The sequence below is a fragment of the Crocodylus siamensis genome, chromosome 4 (genome assembly GCF_052110815.1).
Source record: "Crocodylus siamensis isolate JL-2025a chromosome 4, ASM5211081v1, whole genome shotgun sequence".
NCBI lineage: Eukaryota > Metazoa > Chordata > Crocodylia > Crocodylidae > Crocodylus > Crocodylus siamensis.
This window is the reverse complement of record NC_143398.1, coordinates 11,939,441-11,965,278: the sequence shown is the minus strand read 5'-3', so window position 1 is coordinate 11,965,278 and position 25,838 is coordinate 11,939,441. Positions and strand designations below refer to the sequence as shown.

General features: G+C 48.6%; 1 protein-coding gene and 1 long non-coding RNA gene across 4 annotated transcripts; one reads left to right on the top strand and one right to left on the bottom strand.

Annotated features, from left to right (window-relative positions):
- Window positions 1-251: 251 nt before the first annotated feature.
- Window positions 252-11,838, bottom strand: ECHDC3 (enoyl-CoA hydratase domain containing 3). Of its 2 annotated transcripts, none has more exons than XM_090041771.1 (5): window positions 11,491-11,838; window positions 10,682-10,803; window positions 8,220-8,317; window positions 4,877-5,077; window positions 252-2,152 (listed from the first exon to the last, which is right to left on the bottom strand). In XM_090041771.1, exons 1-5 carry the CDS (start codon window positions 11,580-11,582, stop codon window positions 1,820-1,822), a joined length of 846 nt encoding a protein of 281 aa, XP_089897897.1. In that variant the 5' UTR covers window positions 11,583-11,838; the 3' UTR covers window positions 252-1,819. The 2 variants fall into 2 exon arrangements, with proteins under 2 accessions (XP_089897897.1, XP_089897896.1); XM_090041770.1 differs by having other exon boundaries at window positions 8,220-8,314; window positions 11,491-11,659.
- On the top strand, window positions 11,831-23,187 carry LOC149865475 (uncharacterized). Of its 2 annotated transcripts, none has more exons than XR_016441704.1 (3): window positions 11,831-14,121; window positions 19,861-20,029; window positions 21,092-23,187. It is a non-coding gene; the product is annotated as an uncharacterized LOC149865475 (long non-coding RNA). The 2 variants fall into 2 exon arrangements; XR_016441705.1 differs by having other exon boundaries at window positions 11,831-13,503; window positions 21,092-23,186.
- Window positions 23,188-25,838: the final 2,651 nt, after the last annotated feature.

Below are 25,838 nucleotides of genomic sequence, written 5' to 3'. Positions count from 1 at the left end.
TAAAAGCCCTCTAGGATGAGCTAATAGCCATTAGATCACCCCAGCCAGTTAAAAAGAGCACTATTCAGCCAAAATCAGATTTATATTTAGTCTTAAAAGCATGGAACAAAAGAGCCAGTAGGAATTTGCTGAGTACCTGAATGAGCTCCATTAAATATAATTTAAAAAAAACCCCTCCTAAATGCTTTCAGATGAGTATGTGGAAAGATGAACTAAGTAGTAATGTAGTAGTAAGAAGGACTCTGTCAAGGTTGGTTGGCTCTAAATTTAATCCTCTCCCTCTATTTATCCATCTAAAGGGTCTTACATAACTCTTTATCAGCAATTAAAATAGAAAATCCAATACTTTTAAAAGAAAAATGTAATTGCCAACCATTCAGATTTCTTTAGCATCCTGAGAGTAAATAAAGCAATTTGTGCATACAATATGTTCTGACTGAAGGTTTCCAAATGTTTATTCAAACTACTGAGACAGTTAAAAATATATTGACTCCTTTCTTGAATACTGAGTGTTCATTGAGGACAGAAGGGAGAACAGCTTCCAGGCAGTCTATAAATGGTGCTGTTGATATTAATAATCTGAACTAAAGATGTATAGGCTGGTAGCTGAATGCCACCCAGGGCTGTATAAGTTTGTCCCAGAAAAGGGGACAACAGACTTTGACCCCAGTGGTACAGAAACTAGTCATTATTTTTTTTTTCAAAACACATCAGTGTCCCTAATGGGGAGATTACTCACACCAGTTGGGCATCACTAACATGCCAGTTTAACTGACTGGATCTTAGACTGTCGTGGGAAGCAAGTGGATTAAAAACCACTTGGATTCTTTGGTGAATCCTGTGTGTGGTTCTGGTATTTGCATTGATTATGTAAAACCCGGGGAAAGTATCTTTGCTGAGATGTGTTCTCTGTGCTGAACCACAAACAGTTGAGCCATTGTGAGTCGTGGTTAGCTCTGAATAGCAGAGGACTGGATAACTCCATGGAATGATACCAGCTAACAACTGCTGAGTTTCTTCCCTGAGCAATGTCCTTGTCTCATGGGAGTAAATGGCAACATTTTCCCTGACTTCAGTAGGATGAAGATTATGGTTTTGTGGAGGAGACAGTCATTCATTTCAAAGGCAGCAGCTGTACACATAACAGATTTCTGGACCAGCCTCTATTTTAGGGACTCATCTGATGCAAACGTTATGTCTTTGAAATCAGAGTAAATAAGGTACTAGAAGATGAACTGAATGGAAGGATCTTGCACTGCCTGAAGGAAATGGGCTCATGACTAGTATGGCACATACCTTGTATTTTATTAAAAAGAAATGGCTCTAGAAGGCTTTTGTTTAAATCCTTACTGGACAGTCTTAATGCTCTAAAAACCTATAGGGTCTTTAGATGCAACTGGCCTTTCCAGGATGAACCTTTGTACCTTGGGTACAGACGCTCTGCTAATAATAACTGGTGAAGATTTTCATTTAGTTCAAGGGGCAAAGGATGGGACAGAACAATCTGAGCTGTCTTGTTGCAGGTTCTGTCGAGTCCCATGAAACCACTAGTCTGTCACGAGTCTGATCGTTTCATAACACCAGCAGAGCAGAGCCCTTTAACAGTGGCCAGCGCAAGTGTCAGTTCTGAAAGGCTCGTGCGATTTGATTCCTTTAACTTTAGTGTGTCCTTAGAAACCTCGTCATATTGGTTCTGGTGCATTTAATTGAGAAATTTACAAGTAATTTCAACAGTACCTATAGCTTTGACAGAAAAGGCATTGGTATGGGGAATCACACCACAAACTCTACTTAGAAATGGGATTAATTTCCCATGGACTCATTTGTAAGCTCTATCCACCGTATGCGACCAGACAGGCTTGCGTTTCTGAATAAAGGCCTCTATACCTTCCTGCCCATCCTTTAGGGCCAGATTGTCCACCATGACCTGGGAGGTCATTCTGTAGGCAGCTTCAAGGTCCTGTGCCATCTGTTTGTAAAAGGTGGCTTTTCCCAAGGCCACAACAGACTTGCTGGTTTCGCATATCTTGCGTGCAATTTTCATGGTCTCCTCTTCCAGCTTGTCTTCAGGTACCACCCGGCTGAGAAGGCCATGCAGCAGTGCTTCTTGGGCAGAAATAGGCTCACCAGTGAACAGCATCTCCAGAGCAACCTGGACAAAAAGAGATCACATAAGGCTACTCAGTTACCTTACTGATTTAGTCTGTAAGGCAAGTAATGTTCCTCTAGTACAGCTCACTGCTTTGGGGCACAGAAGCCCCACATTGTTGCTCATAAAGTCATTAGCAAAAATCTCAGGGGTGCTTGTGGAAGCAGGGTTGGGTACAAAAACAACAGTTTTTAAAAACAAGCCACTGATTTCAGGTGTCCAAACTGACACCCCTGGGCCTGATTTTTCTGAAGTCCTGAAACCTAACGATTCCCACAGGAGTCCATATGTAATGTGGGTGCTTGGCTTTTTTTTCTGAAGATGAGGCACAACTTGATGTTGTAACTTGGGCACAAAAATAGCCAAATCTCTGCATAGGTTTTGAAATACCAGCTCCTGATCTCTCACTTTAAACCACTGGTACATCTATTCCCAGATCGCCATGTCTGCTGTGACCAAACCTGCGGTTCCAAATGCACAGGAAAAAAAAACCCGTAAGGTATGTGACTGATTTTGTGGTGCTGCCCCAAATTATGACGGCTGATGGCTCTCACTACCATCTTTTCTTCAGCAGCTACCAGTACAAACATCTCAGCCATGTTTTATTTGATGAGAGGTAAATTGTAAGTCCTAAGAGTTGCAAGGATGGCTGGCCACTCTGAGGGCCCTGCTACATGTTCAAATGAAAGCTGTATAAAAACCAGCTATAGAGTTGTTACACATTTTCAAGCACTAACATTATAGCTGGTTGTTTCTCTTTTAGCTGGAGAATCATTTTTATTGTGTGATACTTTGCACATGTGGCTGGTCTACATTTATCGCATGATTAACCAGCTAATTGTGTAATATATGTAATAACACGGGGGTATTGGTTGGCATATTGCAAAATACAATGGATGCAAATGGAACTGTAAAACTAGAACTACTAGATGGATGGTCCAGGGGCATGTGTAATATCAAACTAGAGACACACTTTTAGAAAGGTGTCTGCATAGTGGCATCAAAGACAGGAAATTTGGGTTCAGGCCCTTTTCCTGCAAGTGGATCTGCATTGGAGTGCCTTGGCCTGGTGTAACAGAGGGCAAGGAAAAGTCAGCAGGGCCACGTTAGGGCCAGCAGCTTTGTAGTCCAGAGGAGTGGAGGATTACCTGCTGCAAGGAAAGACCGTCCCAAGACAGTCAGAGTGGACATCTCTGCTACCAAGGGAAGCACTCAGCTGGACAGGAGGGAGCAACTGGCTTGCCATAGGTGGGAGCAGACTGGGATATAAATGGTCTTCAGGTCAGAGGAGGGAGGCTGGCCCCGGTGACAAAGGGGGATGAAGCATTTCAAGGAGACACGGGAGGAACTTAAGTCTGGCCAGAAGAGCTGCTGCAAAGAGGAGCAATCTGCTGGCGGAGTGAGGGAGCAAGTATGCAGTAAATACTAAGGACTTGTTTTTGGTCCCTTGGGAGGACCCTGGGGAGGGCTGCATACGGAGAGCTGACCCTGAAGGAGCCCTGCGGGACTGAATGCACCCAAGAAGACTGAGGACTATTTGTGTTGGCCCAGAAAGGGCTCGAGGCAGTGGGAGTACCCTGAGGACCAAGGCCTGTTTATCAGAGCCTGATACGGGTCTGCTTTTCTTTTTTTTCTCTGCTCATTTTGGCAGTAACACTCAGTGGATGGGGGAAGCACAGAGGCTGCAGAGCAGAGTACCCAGCACCCTGCAGTTTTCCTTGTTTTGCTGTTTTCTGCTTTTCTAGGTCTTTTGTTGGTTTTGGAGCAGGAGGCAGGCAAAGACCACTTTTTGGGCAGGAGGCCTGGGGCAGGGTCAGAGCTCAGAAAGGCCAGGGCCTTACCTAATTTAAGTCAGGCCAGAGCCCAACAGGGGCTGAACCCCCATCCACAGATGGAAAGAGAGAAAGGGAGAAGGGCAGATCCCTGCACTGCCCAGTCAGGACCGTGGCTGGGGGAAGCCAAACACCTACGGCCTAGACTTTGGTTACCTAAAGGCAGCCTCCTGAAACAACATCTCAATTATAACACCAAGATGTGGTAGGCAGGAGAGAAAGGAGCCAGATAAGGGAGCCAGAGCAGGCAGCCAGGTGCAGCCCACCTGCCCTTGGAGGTGTAGCCTACTACACAGGGAAAGAAAGGTCTTTCAGGGGCTCGAGGCCTAGCCCAGATCCAGTTGGAGGATGAGGATGTTTTGCACCGAGCCTTGCAGAGTGCACTGTGTTATTGATGCAGTGAGGGATGCCTGTAGGCATAATCAGTAGGAAACATAGTTGGGCAGCAGAAGGTTCTATAGATCTATCTAACTAGATCTAAACCTCAGCAGACAGTGCTGGCAATGAAATGTCACTGCTTGGCAGGGATTGATATTTTAGTAGGACCAGCATCTGGTGTTTGCAGGGGCCTTCTATCAGGGAGGAAGCCTCATTGCATAAGAGAAGACATTTGCTGCTAGGGAAGACATAACACTGTGGCGGCTTGGTGCTGCTGTGAATTCCCATGGCTTGTGATCAGGGGCTGAGGACTGCTTTCCTGGATGATAGGTCATTTTTATGATTCTTGACCAGACTCCCCTTGTCCAAAGAGGCTTTTCTTTGACAAGCTGAATTCAGCATTGGAAGGTTTTGAACTACACAGCACTAGGGAAGGCAGTTCATTCATCCCAGCTCTGGCAGCTAAGCCAGGAGCCCACGAGCTGTAAAGAATGGTCCTTTCTGGAACCGAGCCTACCTTTCTTGGAAGAGACCTCCCCACAGCCACAGCTGGGGTAGAGCAGAACAGGCCAATGTTCACTCCAGGAGTTGCAAATCTGGATTTCTCACTTGCCACTGCTATGTCGCAGCTTGCCACCAGCTGGCAGCCTGCTGCTGTGGCCAAGCCATTCACCTGGGCTATCACAGGCACTGGCAGTTTTTGGAGCAGAGTCATGACCTACATGTGAAAAAAAAGTGGTTGCCTGGTCACTGAGGTTTAGATGCTTTTTGCCCCCATTTTCTGTATTCAAAGTCACACAGATAAGATCTGTTGTATTCACCGGTTATGACTTGTCCCGTGCTAGCTGCCTGAAGCTCCAGCCATGATCGGGATTCTTCTGGGCCAGGAGCTGGATCAATATCCAATAAAGGCCTGTCTCAAAGTTTAATACAGGGCTCAGCATCGCAAGATTTCTAGGGGTAGCTGCCTGCTGGCTCACCTTGGGCAAGCTGCTCAACTTTATGCCTCTGATGGGTAGAGAATGCTTCTGAACTGATAAGTGTCATCACTACCTTGATGTCCTCGTATTGAGACTTTGTGACAGGGTGATACACTCTGGTTCCTTCAATCTCTCCTTTAATCAAGGGAATCATTTCTGTCTAATCCAGTGACTCTCATCCAGGCTGCCGTGGCACCTCGGATGCTGTGAGATCATTTTAGGAGTGCTCCGAGGTGCTGCGCATTATTGGCACTGTTAGATGTGCAAACTCCTACACAGGATTCGCAAGAAACTCAAATATTTCAAATGGAAATCCAGAGTCCCAGAAACATTTTGATCTACCATGGTACTTCTGAGTTCTCTGCCACTGAAAAATTGCTGTATTATTTTTCCATAGTCAACAAAAGAGTGAGAGCTGAGAGGGGTGCCCTGACCCTAGTGAGCAAAGCCTTGAGTCTGAAAAGGTTGAGAACTACTGCTCTAATCATATTTTATACTCTTTAGGTAACATCTCACAATTCAACGTTGTTAGCTCTGCACCTGCCTCAGTGCTTGTGTCCGTGTTTAACATCTAATGTTCAGCACATCCAAAGAAATGGAACCAGCTAAGCTAGTACATGCACAGGTATGTTCTTTGTGGTTTATAAAATAAAACTTCCCTTTTTAAGAAAACAAAACTATAAAAACCCTACTTTGCTATATTTTGTTTTTAAAACTCCACAAGAGATAAGGTTTCCTTTCCCAGCTGTCTCAAACTTTTGGTAAGATAACACCTAGTTCTTATGTAGCACTTTTCATCAGAAGTACTTTACAAGGGAGGTCATTATCATTATATCTGTCTTGTGGCTGAGGAAAGTGAGGCATGGCTAGGTGAAGTGACTTGTCCAAGTTTGCTGAGAAGGCCAGAGGCAGAACCTAGAAAACCAGACCTCCTGAATCCCGGTTTAGTGCTTTCTTCAGGAGGCCACACTATCCTGATCAAGTCACTTTTCTGTTTCTGGTGCATAAAATAAAGCTAACATATTTACCATTCATATCCCTAGCTAGGGGTGATATGAGTTCTGATGTACGGGCTCTTCAGTATGCTCAGATAAAAGGGGCTACAGATGTTCAAGATAATATCACTGTCATCCTCAAAGTCATATTTACTTTGGTCCCTTGCCTTTCATTTCTGCCTGAACCTTTTGAAGCCTGGGGCATCACTTGTTGTTTCCACCTAGAGCGAAATCACTTAATTTGTTTTACTTTAACTCCCCATTCCTGTGGATGATTCAGGCACATGCTTAACTTTTATGCAGCCTGAGTTGCCTACTAATCCTCCCTGCTGATTTGTTTACTAAATGAAAGCCTAACTTCCTATATCAAGAGCCTCAAAGAATGAAAGAGCTGAGCCATTCTTCCAATCTGCCTGCTGATTAGAGCTGGAGCCACTAGTGAAATCCTGCACTGGTTGGACACATGGGACAGCTTAATTTCCTTCAGTGCTGAAAAGCAACTTACGACTCTTGATTCCACTTCATGTGGCAGAAAGAAGATTTTTTATTTCTTTAGCTGGATCTGCCCTGTTCTGTGAACCGGTGTCTGTTTGCTGAGTTGCCTGCTGACAGCATGGCAGGACACTGGTCAAAGACGGTTAGGCACATGCTGAATGAATGAGTGATGACTCTCTTCAATGGAAAAGAGCAAAAGGCTCCTTTAAATTCACCCCCCAGTACAAATTTAGCAGTAAAATAAAGAGAACAGGCAAACTCTGTATAGGTATATACTGGGAAATCCTGTATGTATATATGATATCCTCATATGATAGATATGATGATATCCAGCAAGATATCCTCATATGACAGATTCCTGTAAAAAAGTGCCTGCACACATGAATGAAGTAAGCCAGAGGACTCCCATGTACGATAGGTGTGTAGCATCTCCCCGGGACACACATCTCTGACCAACTAGCCACATAAACACGACAGTTAGTGGCAGAGCCTGAAACGGGTGAAATATTGGCTTAATGCAATGGGAGTTTTACCGTAGTTTTCAACGAGGACATTGTCTCAGTCTCCCTGACTTCCAGTCCTATGCTCTAGCAACAAGAATAACCACCCCCTTACAGCCAGTTGGCATCTCCAGTATGCCCAGGGTGCTATAGTCACATACTCCAGCTCAACAGTCAGCAACCTTTTAAGGCTGTGGACTGGTCTGACCCAGTTTGAGTCAGAGGCAGATGGACAGTGAGCAGATACAAGGATCCAGCCTCTGCCACTTTTCCCTGCTTCCAGCCTGGGGGAAAATGTCTGCCACTGCTGACCTTGTCCCTGCACATGCGGAAAGCTATTGCTGCTCAAGTGCCCACCCTGCCACCAAGGCTCCATGTCCATGGGATAGATCAAAAGGCTGTATGGGCCATAGACTACCAATCCATACTATAGCTGGTTCCTACTGGTTCAGGTTGCCTATCTAAGCACCGGGGCCTAGCCAAACCAATCCCAACTGATGCAAGGTAAGTTCACTGTATTATCCCCATTCTACAAACATGGAGCAGTGCCTTGTGCTCAAGGTGCAAGAACCAGGCATGGAGGGCACAAAAATTTACTGCCTACAGTGCAAGGTACAGAAGCACAATGCTCATACACTTTAGGACACTGGCCTGTTATAGGTTCCAGCCTTGTCCTGGGCAGGCCTGACCCAACACATGGGGAAAATGCAGAGGAATATAACTCCAGGATCCATCAGTAAACTATGGATAGAATCAAAGTAATCACCATCATCTCACTACCATCTCCCTATGCTTGCAGTTTCATTGCTCTGTTAAACTCATCATGTGAACAGGGTGTTGTGCCAATATCTCTTTGGTGGCATTACCACAGGCTAGACAGCCTGACTCACCTCAGCGCAGGTCTCAAATACTTCAGCATGGTGCTTTGTGTCTTGTTTGCTTGACAGTTCCTTAAGATCATGGCCAGATGAAAACACAGGTCCTTCTGCTGTGAAGGATTAAAAGAAATGAAGAAAAAACATTTGATATTGTGTCAATTGGAAGGATTTTAGCATCCAGGGCTGGTAACAATTTAAAATGTACCAAGTCCTAAATGCACAAGAACAGATGACAGTTAAAGGAGGGGAAATTTTGCAAGAAACTTTGACACCTTGGTTCTTGGGGTTTTCAGATCAATTTAGCTGACTATCTAGAAGGATGTACAGTATCTAAACATGCAAACACCCCTGACTTAACAGCATTTTAGGGAAGAATCAGTGGACAAAGTTCTTGAACTTTCACTTTTGGGACTTTCATTTTCAGTAGCCCGTGATATGCAACCAGGGATCTTTCATCGTTTCCAACTGTCATCACAAATGGCAATGAGCAGATGCCAAACATCACTGTCACCATGGTCATGATTTAAAATGTACATTTCAAAGTTTCACAAGGATTTTTATAAACTTAGATTGAGGCACAAACTTGACAACTGGATCTCTTAAGCTGCTGTTCAAATGCATCCATGGGTTGAAATGTGACAATTTCTTACCAGTGCACAGCAATGCTACAGAATAGTTCAAGATGCAAGGTGTCTGTGTCACATTGGTGCCCATCACAACTGGTCACATGTTGGCTGTGTGTGCAGGGCTCCCTAGCAGTTTCCACACTTGGGTCTCCTAGGAGATACCCAGATGGGAGTTCATGCTCTCTGTTGTACATTGTCTGCAGCTGGGAGAAAAGGCAGTGAACCAAATATGTAGCTCCTGAGTCAGGTGTGCTAGGATCAGGGAGGCAAATGAAAGCATATTGGAATTGGCTCCCCACATAAATGCCCCATGTTGGCTTGTCTGTGGGTGGTAAGTATTTGGTCTCTGTTTGGCAAAGTTTTCTACTCTAGTCAATTGGAAGTGATGAGGGTTTAAAGGACTCTGCCTAACTTCTTAGAAAATGCTACAAAATTGTTCACTGAAATGTAAACTGCAGGGTAAATAACTATTGTACAGACCTTGTGTGTGCCCACGGCTCTGCACTCATGGTTAATGTTTCATTTATGCCAAATAAATAGAGAGATGCTGCTGCCAAGTTGTTCAGGAGAGCAATGGAAAAGGTTCTCTCCTCCCTGTGGGAACCAGGAGGGTTGTTCTGAGTAACTCTTCCTGCAGCTCTGAAGCTCTCACCTGTGTGTCAAAAACCATCTGCACCATTTCCCGGCCCTCTCAGTGCCTAGCAGAAATCCACACCCAATGATGGGCACCTGGTCAGTGCTGAGGCCATGCAGTACTAAGATGATGGTAAAAAGAATTACTAGAATATGTTTGGGGGTAGTTTCAGCTCTGTGGGGCTGTACATGCTTTCTCCAAGGATACTGTCCAGCATGTCCTGCTCACCTGCTATATTGACATATGTGCCAAATCCAGAAACAGGCTGGTGAGGCTGTCCCAGGGTTGTTCCCAAGAGCTCCTCTCCTGGACACTGGAGGCCTCAAGTATTGCTGCACCCAGGATGTCTTCAGCAATGCATTTCACAGACGAAGGATCTGAATCCAGATCTCTCCTAACAACTTGAACATAGGCTTTGAGGGGACCTCCTCCTCAGAGTATTGTGAGGGGCCTGGTTTAGTATGGGGGGCCAGAAAACGCAATCTGGATTAGGTCCCATAGGCAATATGGGTGAGAGTCTCACTTAGACTTAGGCACCCTGCTCGGCAGCATCAGTTCAGTGGTTGCGCACATGTTAGACAGCAGGAATTTAGGTCTACATGGGACTTTGCTGATAAAACACTTCCATGCTTAGGGGTTTAGACACCTGCAGGGTTTGGGGAACAGGAAGTTTTAGGGTTTCAGTTTTGGATTTAGGTACCCTAAGTAGCAGTTGGGCCTGTACCCTTGTGTGATTCATACAAGTATTTAGCCACTTAAAAGGTATTCAGGTGGGATTTTTAGAAGTGTTTAGGTATCTAACACACAGTGGGTTTCCCAAAGTTTCTTAAAACCTGGCCACATGCAACTTATCCAATACCATGCCAGTCATGAAGGGGCTAGGAACAGACCTGACCTCCAGATTCCTGCCAGGCCTGTAAATCTTTGCTTGACACAAAGCACTTTCCGAAGCCTCAAACTCACTCGTGTTCAGCAAAGCACTTAAGAACGACCTCAGTGGCTTTGCTGGAGAGAGATGGTCTTAAAAAGATGCTTAAAAAGAAGCACGTGCTTTGTTGCAGTGGGCCTCTAGTCACTACGAATTACATCTTCGCTGTTTATTATCAACGTGAGCACTCAGTGCTGCAACACTGAAGGACCCAGCGCTTAGAGAGCTGTGCAAACACGGCAACTCACCCCGCTTCTTATTTTTTCCCTGGTGATCAAGGAACTACCTGAAATGATGATGACTCTGAGATCTGTGCTATCGGCTTCGCGCAGGATGTCGTCCCGGAGAGACCTGAGCGTAGCGAGTGACAGCGCGTTTCTCTTCTTGGGGTTGTTCAGGATAATGTTTCTGTAAAGATCATTGGATTAAGAGAGGGTCAGCGCGGTCACAACCTCTGCCTGGGCACTGGCAGTGTACTATTGTGTTGGTATTATTCCTTGTATACTGTATTGCCTGGAATTGGTATTATTCCAGCGTACTATTTCCTTGCATTGGTATTATTCCTTGTATACTACAATGCCAGCGACGACTGGCATTATTCCAACATCTCATTTCCTTGCATTAGTATTATTCCTTGTATATTATATCTTCTTGTATGGGTATTATTGTAACACACTGTCTCCTTGCGCTGGCAGATGCAGAAACAACCGCCCCCTCCCACCTCACGGGCCTGGACTCGCATCCGGCTGGCCCCGCTCCCTGCCAGGGGCACGGCCAGGGCAGCGGTTGGGTTGCCAACCCCCCCTGCATCTCTTCCAGGAGGTTTCAGCCCGTGACCTGCGATGCACATTAGGACTGCATGTAAAAAACCCACACCAAAACCACCCCCCGGGACTACTCTAGAAAACGACCTTTCACAGCATTTCCGTGCCCCATCCTTCGTCTCTCAGCAGCCTCCTGCAGACGGGCTCTCATGCCCGGCGGCGGGGCGCATCGCGACCCCGGCTCGCGCGGTGCCATGCGGCCCCCGAGAGGAAACCGGGGACAAGGAGCAGAGGCCCGGGCTGTGCGGCTCCGCGCACCGCGGGCGCTCACCGGATGCCGCCGTGCTGGCGCGGCGCGGTGCTGAGGGCGGCGCACAGGCGCGGCCCGGCCCGCGGCCTCCACAGGCGCACGCAGGCCGCCATGACGGTGGCCGGGCGGGAGCTGCTCGGCGCTGCCCCCTGCCGGCGGGCTCCGGCCCCTGCAGGCACCGCCGCCCCGAGGGAGGGCAGCGGCCCCGAAGGAAGCGGGGAGCGAGGCGCGCGGGGCAGGCCCGGCTCCCCGCCTGCCGGTTTCTTCCGTGCGGGGAAAGCCGCCGCTCCGCCCCGGCCCCTGGCACCGGCAAGAGGTGGAGGCGGGATGAGGGCCCCTGAGCAAGGACCCTGGAGCGGAGAGAGACGCTGTATGCAGGTCGTAGCCGCGTCGGGCTGGAGATCCAGGACCCAGATCCTGGTGGTCACCCCGATAAACTTTATAGGTGCCCCCCAGATCACCCCTGAGCCTGCGCTTTTCCAGGCTAAAGAGCCCCATGGCTCTCAGCCTGTCATCGTAAGATCTGTTTCCTGACCTCTGACCATGTGCGTGGCTCTCCTCTGGGCTCCCTCAAGCTGCTCCACATCCTTTTTGAATCGTGGAGCCCAAACCTGGACGCAGTACTCCAGCTGCGGCCTCACCAAGGCCGAGTACAAGGGGAGAATGGCGTCCCGGGATTTGCTCGAGAAGCATCTATGGATGCAAGCCAGCGTTTTGGTCGCTTTACTAGCCGCAGCATCGCATTGCAGGCTCATGTTCATCTTGTGGTCAATGATGACCGCCAAGTCTCGTCCATCGTGCTAGCCAACAGAGCACTGCCGAGCCTACAAAGATGTTGCAGGTTTTTCCTCCCAAGGTGGAGAAGCTTGCATTTTTCAGTGTTAAACACCATCAGGTTCTCGTCTGCCCATTTGCTGAGCTTGTCAAGGTCAGCCTGGATCGCCCCCCTGTCCTCAGGTGTGGATGCTTTACCCCAGAGTTTGGTATCATTGTTGAACTTGGCCAGTCCACTTCTGATTCCGATGTCCACATCATTGATGAAGATGTTGAACAATACGGGTCCAAGGACAGAGCCTTGGGGGACCCCACTGGTCACAGGGCACCATGACGATTGACTTCCGTCAACCACCATCCTCTGGGTCCCACCGTGGAGCCAGTTCCCCAGCCAGCGGATTGTGGTGAGGCCACAGTTGGCCAGTTTTGCCAAGAGGTGATCATGGGATACCAGATCGAACGCTTTTTTGAAGTCAAAATATATGACATCAATTTCCAATAAGACCAACAAGACTTTTGCAAAAAAACCAACTTTCTTTCATAGTTTCATAGTCAGTAGGGTCAGAAGGGACCTGAGCAGATCATTGAGTCTGACCCTCTGCCATGGCAGGAAAGAGTACTGGGGCCAAATGACCCCGGCAAGGTGCTTGTCAAACCTTGTCTTAAAGACCCCCAGGGTAGGAGCCAGCACCACTTCTCTTGGAAGTTGATTCCAGGTCCTAGCCGCCCTGACCGTGAAGTCGCGCCTCCTGATATCTAACCTAAACCTACCCTCTGCCAGCTTGTGACCGTTATTCCTGGTCACTCCTGGCGGTGCTCGGGGGAACAGGGACTCCCCCAATGCCTGCTGGCCCCCTGTGACTAGTTTGTAACAGGCCACTAGATCCCCCTCAGCCTTCTCTTGTGGAGGCTGAACAGGTTCAGGTCCCATCGCCTCTCCTCTTAGGGCCTGCCCTGCTGCCCCCTGATCATGCGAGTGGCCTCCTCTGGACCCTCTCCATGTTGTCCACATCTCTCCTGAAGTGCGGTGCCCAGAACTGGATGCAATACTCCAACTGCGGCCTGACCAGTGCCGCGTAGAGGGGGAGGATCACCTCCTTGGACCTGCTCGAGATGCATCTGGGGATGCATGACAAGGTGTGGTTGGCCTTCCTGACTGCATCCCCACACTGCCGGCCCATGTTCATCTTGGCATCAATGATGACTCCAAGATCCTTTTCTGCCTCTGCACTGATGAGAAGGGAGTTCCCCAGCCTGTAGGTATGGTGCTGGTTCTTCCTCCCCAGGTGCAGCACCTCACACTTGTCTGTGTTGAATCCCATCCTATTCTCGTTCGCCCACCCCTGTAACCTGTCTAGGTCTGATTGTAGCCTGTTGCTTCCTTCTAGTGTGCCCACATCCCCCCACATCTTAGTGTCATCTGTGAATGTGAACAGGGTGCTTTTCACCTCCTCGTGCAAGTCACTGATGAAGATGTTGAACAGTGCGGGCCCGAGGACCGAGCCCTGGGGGACCCCACTGCCCACATCCCTCCAGGTTGAAAATGACCTGTCCACCACCGCTCTCTGGGTACGGCCCTCCAGCCAGTTGGCGACCCATTTGACTGTGTGGGTGTCGACACCACAGCCCCCCAGTTCCTTAATGAGAACAGGGTGAGAGACAGTGTCGAAGGCCTTCTGATAGTCCAGAAAGACTATGTCCACTGCTCCCCCTGCGTCTAAGGATTTGGTGACCTGGTCGTAGAAGGCCATCAGGTTGGTCTGACAGGACCTGCCCCTAATGAGCCCGTGTTGGTTGCCCCGGAGCATAATCTCCCCTGCAGGCCCCTCGTGGACATGTGCCAGGATAATTCTCTCAGAAAGGTTGCCCAGGATCGAGGTAAGACTAACTGGCCTATAATTCCCCGGGTCCTCCTTCCTCCCCTTTTTTGAAGATGGGAACCACATTGGCCCTCTTCCAGTCCTCTGGCACCACACCAGAGCACCACGAGTGCTCGTACAGCCGTGCAAAGTGTCCCGCAGCGACCTCCGCTAATTCCCTCAGCACCCTGGGGTGGAGATCGTCTGGACCAGCTGATCTGAATACATCCAGTCCCTCCAGACGTTCCCTGACTAGATCCTCCCTGACCCATGGCCTGCGTGCACCTCCCCTGGGGCCTGAGGGGAGCCCGGTGCGGGGGCTGATCCGGTCCCTGCTCAGGAAAATGGAGGCAAAGAAATCATTAAATATGTTGGCTTTGTCGTCTGATGCGATGACCAGATTTCCCAGCGTATCCTGCAGGGGCTCCATGTTACCCGGTACCTTCTTTTTGCCCCCTATGTATTTAAAAAAGGACTTCTTGTTGTCCTTGATCCTGGTTGCTAGTCCCAGTCCCATCTCTGCCTTGGCCTTCCTGACCCCCCCACATCCCCGAGCAACCGAGGTATAGTCCTCCCTGGGGATGGCCCCTCCCTGCCATTGGGTGTACACCTCCCTTTTAGCTAGAAGACATTCCCGGATGCTTTCGGGGAGCCATGGGGGCTTATGTGCCCTCCTGGTCCCTTTGATCCGTGTTGGATCAAAGCCTTTGGGCTTGGAGGATCGACTCCTTAAGGAACAACTGCTCTTCTTGGACACCCGGCTCCCCTCCCCTCCAGGACCTCAGTGCTTCCCTGACTATTCTCCTTAGCTCACTGAAGTTTGCCCTCCTGAAATCCAGGGCTGCTCCCTTGCTGCAGGCCTTTGCCACCTTGCGCTGGCTGGTGAATCCCAGCAGGCGTTGATCACTGTCGCCCAGGTGGTCGAGCACCCACAGCCCCCTCACCAGGTCATCACCCATGGCCAGCACCAGGTCCAACAAAGCATCTCCCCGGTGGGGCTGTGCACCTCCTGGGTTAGATGGAGGTCCTGCATTTGGGCTAGGGACCTACGTGAGCAGTCAGACCTGGCTGGCAGCAGATGTCTGGAAAGTTCAGGTCCCCCATGATGACCACGTCCTTTGACCTAACTACCTCCATGAGCTGACTTAAGAATTCCTGGTCTAGCTCTTCCCTATGGTTGGGTGGTCTGTAGTAGACCCCCACCGTTAAGTCCCTTTCCCCTCGACTGCCTTGTATCCTAACCCAGAGCACTTCTGTGTGCCCCTCCTCTGACTCTGTGCGACTTGATGAGGATGTGTATTCCTCCTTAATGTAGAGCACCACACCCCCACCTTTCCTCCCTGTCCTGTCCCTCCTGTACAGCCCATAGCCCTTGATATTCACTGCCCAGTTGTGCGTTGGGTCCTACCACGTTTCAGTGAGCCCCACTATGTCTGGGTTGGTGTCAAGTAAGTTCCTCCTGCTTTTTCCCCATACTACAAGCGTTTGTGTAGAGGCATTTGAGGCCTCCTGTGGATGTGTGCACTGGCCCCCTAATCTCAGCATTGCCTGTCGCTTACCTGTGTATATGTTCTGCTTGTCAGTCTAGGCTGGGCTGTACTTGTGAGTGCTGCTTGGTTTAGCGGTCCAAGGCTTCCTCCTCCCTCGTCTTCCCCTTTCCCCGATGAGCCTAGTTTAAAGCCTGCCGGAGGAGATCTGCCAACCTAGAAGAGAACACGCGCTTACCTTTAGGGGAAATCAGCCTCATCTGTTAATTGCTGCTGCTCATTCTGCATCCCCCCGCAACATTTAGAGAGGATCCAGGCAGTGCGAGTACTTTATTCATAAAGGTGTCTCATTATCTCTGCTTGTTTAAATATCAGTGTGACTGGGGCATGAGAAGTAGTGCACAGAGACAAATACAAGCACACAGCAGAGCATGCGTGCATGGTAAGTGCGAGTATGTGCTCTCACTCCCTGGCTTGCCTCAAACATCCCCAGGCCTCCCCACTTTTGCTGATCTGTTGTGATCTGGAAAACATCTGAGATTTCCAGAGGTCCCTGCAGAAGCTGTCATTGCTGCACCTCAGCCCTTCTGCAAACCTGGCCCCAAGAAGGAGCCGTTACCATACGAATCTAAAGATTATGAATGTCCTTCAGTAGTAACACCTCAGGGCAGGGCTGTGGGTTTTGTTCTGTGCCTTGCACAGCGAGGGCCTGGGCACTGAGAAGAGCTCCAGGGTGCTCTCGCTGTGTGTTGGAAAGAGCGGTCAGGGTAACCTGGTGACTCAGAATACCCCTGTTCCCCGAGCCAGCCCACCTGCAAGCCAGAGACTTCCTGTCCCTCACCCCAGTTGTTTCTTAATGCTCCTTTACCCTTAAGGCCACCTGTTTTCAGTTGTGCTAAAACTTTGCATGTTTTATATGAAAGGCAGTGGCACAGTTTCTATCTGGTGGACCTCAGCTAAGGTTCAATTTCAGGCCCTCTTCTTTGTCCTAATTATCCTAACACACTCTAGCACATACCCCAATGGGACAGGGGCCCCTGACTAGTTTAAAGCCCCTTGCATTTGCCCAAGGTATGCTGTCTTGTGCCCGTCTCCAGGGGGAGGCGATACTCCACAGCAAAGACTCTCATTTGGAGGGAGACAGGCTTGTATTGAGTTCATCACAATCCGGTTTTTTAAATCTGCCTCGTGCAGCCAAGGACTCTGCCAATGGGTGTTTCAATTCTGCGCGGTTCTCAGATGCTGCTTTGTACCTGGGAGTGTCTTTCAGATCTCTCCTCAGCCAGTCCCTGTCTAAAGCTGCCCCTCTGTATTACAAGGATAATATATTTTCTCACAAGGTATTTCCTGGGCTCTTCCCCCTCCAGCCCCTTTTCTGTCCACCTCTAATTGAATAATCTCTGTAGGGCTCACCTACCCTTTTCTTTTTTAATACCCAAGTGTTTCCAGCTCAGTGGAAGTTCTGTCCATCTTCACTTTGATTGACACTCCTTTCACTCACATTTTCTTTGCCGCCCCCACTATTATAGACTGGGGTTTTTGGCCACAGCTTCCTCAGCTCATTAAAGAGGTCTGCTGGTCTCTTACCTGGAAAAAAAAACCTGGAGGGAGTATTCCTTTTCCAGACAGTTTTCGGTTTTTATAGCATTCTGTTAGCTGAGTTGTAGTTATGGTTGAGTTTTATTTTCAACAGAAGATAGAGATGAGACAGGACTGGAAGCTCCAATAAGGCTTTTCTAACCTTTGTTTTTATTGATTTTTTCATATACAAGAAAAAGTGCATGATAAGGGACTTCAGGTTATTTCATGGTAGGTTGTTACAGAGGCTGCGAAGGATATTACCTAGTGCTCAGGCTCATATGTTACTGACTTCAAGTGTCGGAGGCTGTTATAATCCTTCCTGAGGTTCCACATACCCAGTTATTTCTCTTGCACGTTTTTGGCTGGTGAGAAGTGCCAAACTGACAGCTCTGGAGGCTCTTGTGGCCTGATTTTTCAGGGTGATCAGCATCTTCAAATCCCACTGGGAACTACAAGTATACAACACCTTGGAAAAGACAGCACAACTCCTCTAGTTTCAAAGCAGGCATGGGATAAGCAGCAGTAGGACAAGTAGGGTTGGGGAATAGTTGGTTTCCGAGCCTCATGCATTCTGCATGGGTGGCCAGCAAAGGGGCAGATTAATGCAAGTTGATGTCTGTGATGTGGGACCACTGAATGCAGACTACGGTCCTGAAATGTGATCTGGCAGAGAGTGCTTTGCACTCAAAAGCTGGTCTACCTTTATCCCAACCATGCAGTTGTTCCAATAAAAGATATCACAAAAATCCTTGCCTCTTGCAGGCTACCTAGAAGTCACTGGAGAGTAACAGCTTTTATTGCTCTCCTTACTTGCTCCTCTCTATGCAAAGGATTCACTGCTGGAACTTACAATTTGAAATTTTATTGCATGAAATTTTATATTTTGACATTGAAAAATTACTGTTTTTCTCTCTTGGCTTCTGTGAATTGGGATGTAAAAATTAATGTCACACAGTGCTGATAACTTGGTCTTAATGGCAGTCAGCTAAGAGCTCCCTGGTGTGTCTGTTTCCTGAGATTTATATGATTTTCATGCCAGCTCTCACTCCTCTTTTGGAAATACTAGCCTTGGTTGTGTTTTTAAATAGATTTGCTTATCTCTTAGCCTGGGCATAGGATTTTATGTAAATCTGCCCCACCTGCAAGCCAGGCCTTTTCAAACAAATGATCTGCGAGGGATGGGAGGGATCTCTGAGCAAATTTTAAATGCCAGCTCTTCCCTTTAAAAAGGGATCATTTCAGTGACAGAACAGATTTGCTTCACACTGTCCTAAAAACTTGTCCCATGCCATAAGAGGAAGTGGCCATGATCAGTGTTTGTTCTTCATGCCTGCTAAAGGAATTTGCCCCAAGCTTTATCAGTAAGTTGGTCCTGGCACTTTTTAACCTGTAAACCCAGGAGCCTAGTACAGCAGCTGGCCGCTGCCTTACGTGATTATAACAGGTTTGTGCTTGCACACAATGTTCCTTCAGCGAACAAGTCCACGTCCTGTTTGGTTTTTTCACTGAAGACATAAAGCTCCTGGCTCTCTCCACAGATCTCTTTCCTGGTCACGGTGTGGCAGCACTTCTCCATTTGACAGACATTGCCTGTTTTAATTCTCTGCTTGGAGAGCCGCCGGATAATCCAAGCCAACCTGTTTGCTGTCCTTTGTGCTCTTTCTCATTATTTGCCATTTTTCTCAGTGCTTGTTGCCTGCTGCCCTTTGCATTCATCTTGCCTTGTTTTTGGTCACTCTCTTTCCTCATCTCCCTGGCTTCCGAGTGCGGATTTAAAAACTATACACATTTCAGAGGTTATACAATTAGGCCCTTTCCATCTCTAAGGTGGGTGTCCTGTGCATTTTGATCAAAGTGATCCATTTGTGGAAGGCTGTAATAAGACTTAGAAACAAAACATTTGTGCTCAGAGTTGCTCCCTGCTCTTATGTGCACCAAAGCCTTAATTGCTCCAGACATTCAGTGTTTGCAGAAGACCTTTTGAGCCCAAATCTCCTTTGGCCCCACACATCAGGAATCACCTGTTGTCAGTGGAGCCCTTACCGGTATAAATCTGCTCTGAAGGGAGAGGTGCCCTGTGGGTCAGAGAGCAGACTTTTACCTAAGAGCTTTCTGAATTTTGGACTCGCCATGTCCACTTTGGCCGCCTGGTCCAAGTCACTTCTGTAGACAGTAAGCTCAGCTGTGAAGCTAGTCCTCACCCTACTCCTCCCCTACAGCATTTTTTTTTTTGGCCAGATGTATTCATTTTGCTGCGCTCTTCCGGTTAGCTTGTTTCCTGCCCTTTGGCAGTTCAGTATGTGATATCTTTTCCTTTTCTTTCTTAGCCCAGGACTGCACAAGAGATGTTGTATTATTGATGGGGAATTTATTTGTTTGGTTTCTTTGGATCAAAATAGGTTTTTTGACCAATAAGGAGAGCAGGCTCTTCAAAGTTGATCTGATTCAGATGAGGAGGGGGAGAGGGGAAACATGATGGCTTAGCACTCCTATGGGTGATCAAAGCAAAGGGTCACAGAAGGTAAAATCAGTGAAATTTATCCATGGCTTGGAGAGGTGGCATCAGGTGAAGCCCTAGTTTAGCCCCAATTTGTGGACATGGGATGAAAATTGAGTAGCTAAAATAAATGGGAGACTTTCTCTTGCATGTAGTGGGCTTTGGATCATGTCCCTCCTTTATGTCTTTGTAGGAGCCTCTGTGCTGGCTCCTGTTCTGCACAGATGAAGTGAAGGAGGCTGGATGAATGGCCACAGGATTTATGCTGGATCTGATGGCTCCCTTTACTCTGTGCAACTGCTCTGGAAGCTGGAACAGCTGCATTATTTTTCTTTCTGAAGATCTTTCACATTAAATGAATGGTATGTTGGCACCAGCTTAAAGAAGAGGCAAGGGCCTGATCCAGCACAGCTGTGTGGTGTGTTGGAGAAACATCCTTTCCCTCTGTAAATCAAAGTGGTTGTAGTGTCTGTTTTCAGGCACAGGAAACATTGAAAGACAGCAAGCAAAGAAAATTTATCTGTGTTTGGAAGAATTTTAAACCACAGATTAGAGGAGAAGTTATGATACTACAGGATTTTCATTTTAAAAATATCCTTCCCAGTATTGTTAACACCTCCCTATTAAAAATACCATTGTGCTCTATAAGAATGGCTTCCACTGCCACAGTAGCAGGGTTGGAAGTTAATTGTGCCTCGGATCATTTCTACAGGATACGGCAATTCCAGTTGTATTAAGAACAGGGATTATTAATACTGCAAGGGTTTTAACACACTAATGGTCTTTTCATCAGCTATGCTAGTGACTTCTTTAGGACTTCTTTCACCTTGACTACTGGACTTTACATTGATTGGCTACTTTTTATATTCATTTTCACTTGCTATTCAATGTACTTGTATTTGGGCTTTCCCCCAAATGCCTGTCTAATCTCACTGCGTTTCCCCTTCCTCAAAATTTTGCATTCAGGGAAGAAGTCCAGCAAAACAATTTCTGGCTATTACTTTATGTAGCTATATATATACTTTAAAGAAGCCTTACTGAGAGTGAAGGAACAAACTATCCCAATGTGCAGGAAGACTAGTAAGTGTGGCAGGAGACCAGCTAGGCCTAGCAGGGAACTTCAGTAAACTAAATCACAAAAAGAAAGCTTATAAGAAGTGACAACTGGGACAAAACAGCCAGAGAGGAGTACAACAGTATTGCTCAGGCATGCAGGGATGAAGTCAGGAAGGCCAAAGCACATCTGGAGTTGCAGCTAGCAAGGGATGTGAAGGGGAACAAGAAGAGTTTCTACAAGTATGTCAGCACCAAGAGGAGGATCAGGGAAAGTGTGGGTCCCTTACTGAATGTGGGAGAAAGCCTAGTGACAGAGGATGCAGAAAAGGCTGAAGTACTTAATGCCTTTTTCATCTCATTCTTCACAGATAAGGTCAGCTCCCAGAGTGCTACACCTCGCAACACAGTGTGGGGAGGAGATGAGCGGCCAGCAGGGGCTATTTTGAAAAGCTGGACGCATACAAGTCCACGGGGCCGCATGGGATGCACCTGAAGGTACATGAGGGAGTTGGCTGATGTGATTGCAGGGCCGATGGCCATCACCTTTGAAAACTCGTGGCTGTTGGGAAAGGTCTCAGATGATTGGAAAAGGGCAAACATAGCGCCCATATTTAAGAAGAGGAAAAAGGAGGATTTAGGAAACTACAGACCAGTCTGCCTCACCTCAGTCTCTGGAAAAATCATGGAGCAGACCCTGAATAAATCTATTTCTAAGCCCTTGAAGGAGAAGAAGGTGATTAGGAGCAGTCAGCATGGATTCACAAAGGGCAAATCATATCTGACCAACCTGATTGCCTTCTCTGATGAAGTGACTGGCTCTGTGTATGTGGGGAGACCAGTGGATATGCTATACCTTGATTTTAGCAATGTTTCGCATATGGTCTCCCACAGCATTCTCGTAGGTAGGCTAAGGAAGTACGGGCTGGATGAATGGACTGTAAGATGGACAGAAAGCTGGCAGGAGCATCAGGGTTAAAGGGTAGTAATCAATGGCTCAATGTCTAGTTGGCAGCCGGTATCAAGTGGAGTGCCTTGGGGTCAGTCCTGGGGCTGATTTTGTTCAATGTCTTCATCAACGACCAGGAATATGGCATAGAGTCACCCTCAGCAAGTCTGCAGGTAACACTAAGCTGGGGGGTGTAGTAGATACCCTGGAGGGTAGGGCTGAGGTTCAGAGTGACCTGGACAAATTGGAGGATTGGGCCAGAAGAAATCTCATGAGATTCAACAAGGACAAGCGCAAAGTCCTGCATTTAGGATGAAATAATCCCATGCGCTGGTACAGGCTGGGGGCTGACTGGCTGGCAGCAGCTTTGCAGAAAGGGCCCTGGGGGTCACAGTGGACTGAAGATGACCCAACAGTGTGTCCTTGTTGCCAAGAAGGCTAACGGCATCCTGGGCTGCATTGGTAGGAGCATTGCCAGCAGGTCAAGGGTAGTGATTCTTCCCCTCTACTCAGCACTGGTGAGGCCACATCTGGAGTCCTGTGCCCAACTTTGGGCCCCACACTGCAGAAAGGATGTGGATAAACTGGAGATGAAAATGGTGAGGGACTGTGGGACATGACTTATGAGGAGAGACTGAGGGAACTGGGCTTATTTAGTCTGGAGAAGAGAAAACTGAAGGGGATTTAATAGCAGCCTTCAGCTACCTGAAGGGGGTTTTGAAAGAGGACAGAGCTGGACTGTTCTCAGTGGGGGCAGATGACAGAACAAGGAGCAATGGGCTCAAATTGCAGCAAGGGAAGTTCAGATTAGATATTAGGCAGCATTTTCCTACTAGGAGGGTGGTATAACACTGGAACAGGTTACCCATAGAGGTGGTGGAAGCTCTATCCTTGGAGGTTTTTGAGACATGGGTAGAAAAAGCCTTGGCTGAGATGATTTAGTTGGGGATGGTCCTGCTTTGAGCTGATGGGTGGACTAGATGAGCTCCTGAGATCTCTTCCAACCCAAATTGTCTATGATTCTGTATCACTTGTTTTCTTGTTGCTCTGTGCATGCTTTGATGTGTGATTCTCAGCAGGAATTTTCCACGAGATGAGCGCCATGCATTTGGATGCCTGAGATAATACAGATCTTTTAAAATTCATTAATTGCAGCCATAAAGTTTTTCGAAGACTTGCTGTTTTTGAAGAAAACACAAATGGAGCATCTGACTGCAGCAAAAAGGTTTCATTCCCAATGCTAAGAATATATAAGCCTCTGATTTTGCAGACCTGTTGAGTGAAATTCTGGCCTTTATTAGATTCAATGCAAAACTTCTGTTGACTTCATGAGAGTCGGGATTCATCTTTTTTTATAGACCTGAGTCTGCATTTCTTGTACATCAATACATATGTGGAACCTACTGGCAATTTGAGGTTCATGAGGAAACTATGATCTGATTGTTATGGATATGCAGTACTTGCGAGTAAACACTGAATACTATATTTGCAGTATTAATTATTGCCATTTAGACAGCACAGGTAAAGAAATAACCAATCACTGACATTTGAGAGAATTTTTCTTATGTCTTAACAGGCCTCTAGCAGGTGGCCAGCACATTAGGGAGAAGGACTTCTCTCTTAGGTTGCAAATTACGTTTTAAAAGAGCACTTACCTTAGCTCATCTAGAGGTGGGCTGTTCAACAAGAACCATGATTTAGGGCTGAAGTGAAAAAATACTGAGCTGAACCCCTAGTTTTATACTGTCCTAGCAAAGTGCTCATCAAGAATGATGGGTGGGCGACGGGGACAAAGCACCACCCCCACAGCCCCGTGCTGCTGCAAAGGCGTCCAACCACACACAACCCCCCCAGCATTGTGTCCAGCTCTGTGCGCCCCCCACAACTGACACACCTACCCACACCCAGCTGCACGCTGCACCCACATGCCACACACAGCCACACGCCACATGCCACACTCACCCAGCCACACGCCACATACCTCCACTCACCCAGCCACACGCTACACACATCCAGCCACACGCCACACACACATCCAGCCGCATGGCACATACCCACACCCAGCCATATGCCGCACCCACCCAGCCACACACCCCACCACATGCCACACACACTCAGCCAGCCAGCCACACAGTGCAAACAGCATACACCCAGCCACACAGCCACAGCCACATGCCACCTCCAGCCCCACTCCATGCACACATGCCTTGCTGCCTGGTCCGGCCTGCCCAGCGGTGGGACTCAGGTGCCGCCATGCTGCTGTCAAAGCCGGGGCAGTGGGGGGGGCAGAGGTGGCACTGAAGCCAGAGCTGCAGCAGCCCCTGCCCCATGCACAGACCAGGGGCCACATGCCCCCCTGAGCTCCCTGGCACTGCCTTGGGAGGAGCCGTCGGGCTCTGAGTGTGCTACGGCCCAGCCCGGCCGGGGCTGCATTCACTGTGACAGGGCCTCAGCTGGGCTGGGTTGGGGCCACCAGAGCCTGGTGGCTTGTGCAGGGGTGCAGCATTGGGGAGCCAAGGGGGCAGCATGGGACCCCTTCCCTGACACCCCCAGGTGCATGCAGTGGCAGGAGCTGCCTGTCCCTGGCCCTGGAGGAGCCATGAGACTCTCTTGGCCCTGCAGCCTGGCCCGGCCTGAGCGCAGCCCCACTTCCTGCTGGGCGCAGCCTCAGCCCCAGTCCTCCCTGGCCCTTCTGGCAGCAGCGGTGGGCTGCCATGCACCCCCCCTTTGCAGCACCCTGCGGCCATGCCCCACCCCCTGGCCAATGTGCTCCCTGGCTGCAGCTGGCAGTCGCTCCACACGGGAAGCAGGTGTGGGGGGCACAACCCACCCCATGGCCATGTGTTGCAGTCGGCAGGCGCCACCTGCATACCCCCTGTGCCAGCTCTCCAGGGACCTGCGTGCCACTTCCCGCTGGAAGCCATGTCTCCCCTGTGCCCTATGCGCCCCCACATGCCCCGTGTAGCCCATGGCTGCAACCAGTGGGCGATCCCCTTGTACCCCGTGCCAACTCCCTGCGCGGCACCCTGCGCCTGGGCATAAGGTTCCCCGTAGCTCGTCCCCGCAGGGCCGCAAGCCATGCCCCACTCTGCTCGCCACTCCTGCCCCTGGTGCGGTGGAGCACACCCTGGCCCCCACCCCCTCTTCCCATCTGTCTACCGGTCAGCGTGGCTCCGGGCAGTGCACGCGCAGTTGGCCCAGAGCGTTATGGACAGACAGACACACAGCCGGAAGTGGTAAGGCTTTTATTATATTTGAATTGCCTGGCTCAATACCAAAAAGCTTACTAAATACGCCCAGTTTTTTTCAAAAGGTTCCTAATAGGATCTATTGTAATTAATACCCAAATGCCTATTTTTATCACCTGTTTAAGCTCTATCTTGACCTAAACCAGATCTAACTGGCATAAAATCAGTAAATGTACTCTCAGCAACCTTTAACCTAGTTTTAACCTGTCTTGCTTTTACTTTCTAAAATTATTCTGACCTCTGCCATTCTTTCCCTTGCTCATTTCCTTTGCCTTTTCCTCTCTTACCCAAACTTTGGTCAAGCAAATGCTATACCATATTGCTGTTAAGCAGCTGGGGGCCTACCATAGTCTGCTCTGGGAGGTAACTGCTTTAATTCAGCACACAGCAACATTACATGGTAGTTTAGGTCAGGAAGAAAGGACCACTCTGTCCAAACAAAATTACGGGAGGCTTATGATGAAAAGGAAGATTACCATTAATCATACTGATCTCTGCAATGCCAGTCAAGAATGGGAGGCTGTGTATAACCACACAGGAGCAGATAGTCCCTGTCCAAAGAGCTGAGAATGGCTACTGGAAAGACAGACACAGGGTGGGGAGTGAACAGCAGGGAGAAGAAGGGGCAGAAAGGGGAGAAGAGGGTAAGAGGAGCAGGTCTGGAGCAACACTGAGGCGTAGAGACTGAGAGCGAGGAGAGGAAGAGGGCTGGAGAGTCCACACAGGACAGAGACAGGTCAGAAGTGCAGGAAGATCTCTGCCCGAGGGTCCCAGTCTGAGCTCTGCAGCTGCTTTGTGGGCAGGTTCCTCTCTGCAGCGTCCCCTAAGACTCCAGTGTATTTGGGGAGTGGGGAATGGCATCAGCAGGACCCAAGTTTCCCCAGTGTAGGGGGACATCAAGGGGACACACAAGGTCATTGT

Excerpts from the sequence above, each read along its gene's own strand:
- ECHDC3 (XM_090041771.1), bottom strand. The coding sequence starts at position 11,582 with ATGGCGGCCTGCGTGCGCCTGTGGAGGCCGCGGGCCGGGCCGCGCCTG. Across the intron at positions 5,078-8,219 it reads TATTTGAGACCTGCGCTGAG|GTCATGACTCTGCTCCAAAA; the intron begins GTGAGTCAGGCT and ends TTTCACATGTAG. Across the intron at positions 2,153-4,876 it reads GGAGGTCTCTTCCAAGAAAG|GTTGCTCTGGAGATGCTGTT; the intron begins GTAGGCTCGGTT and ends CTTTTTGTCCAG.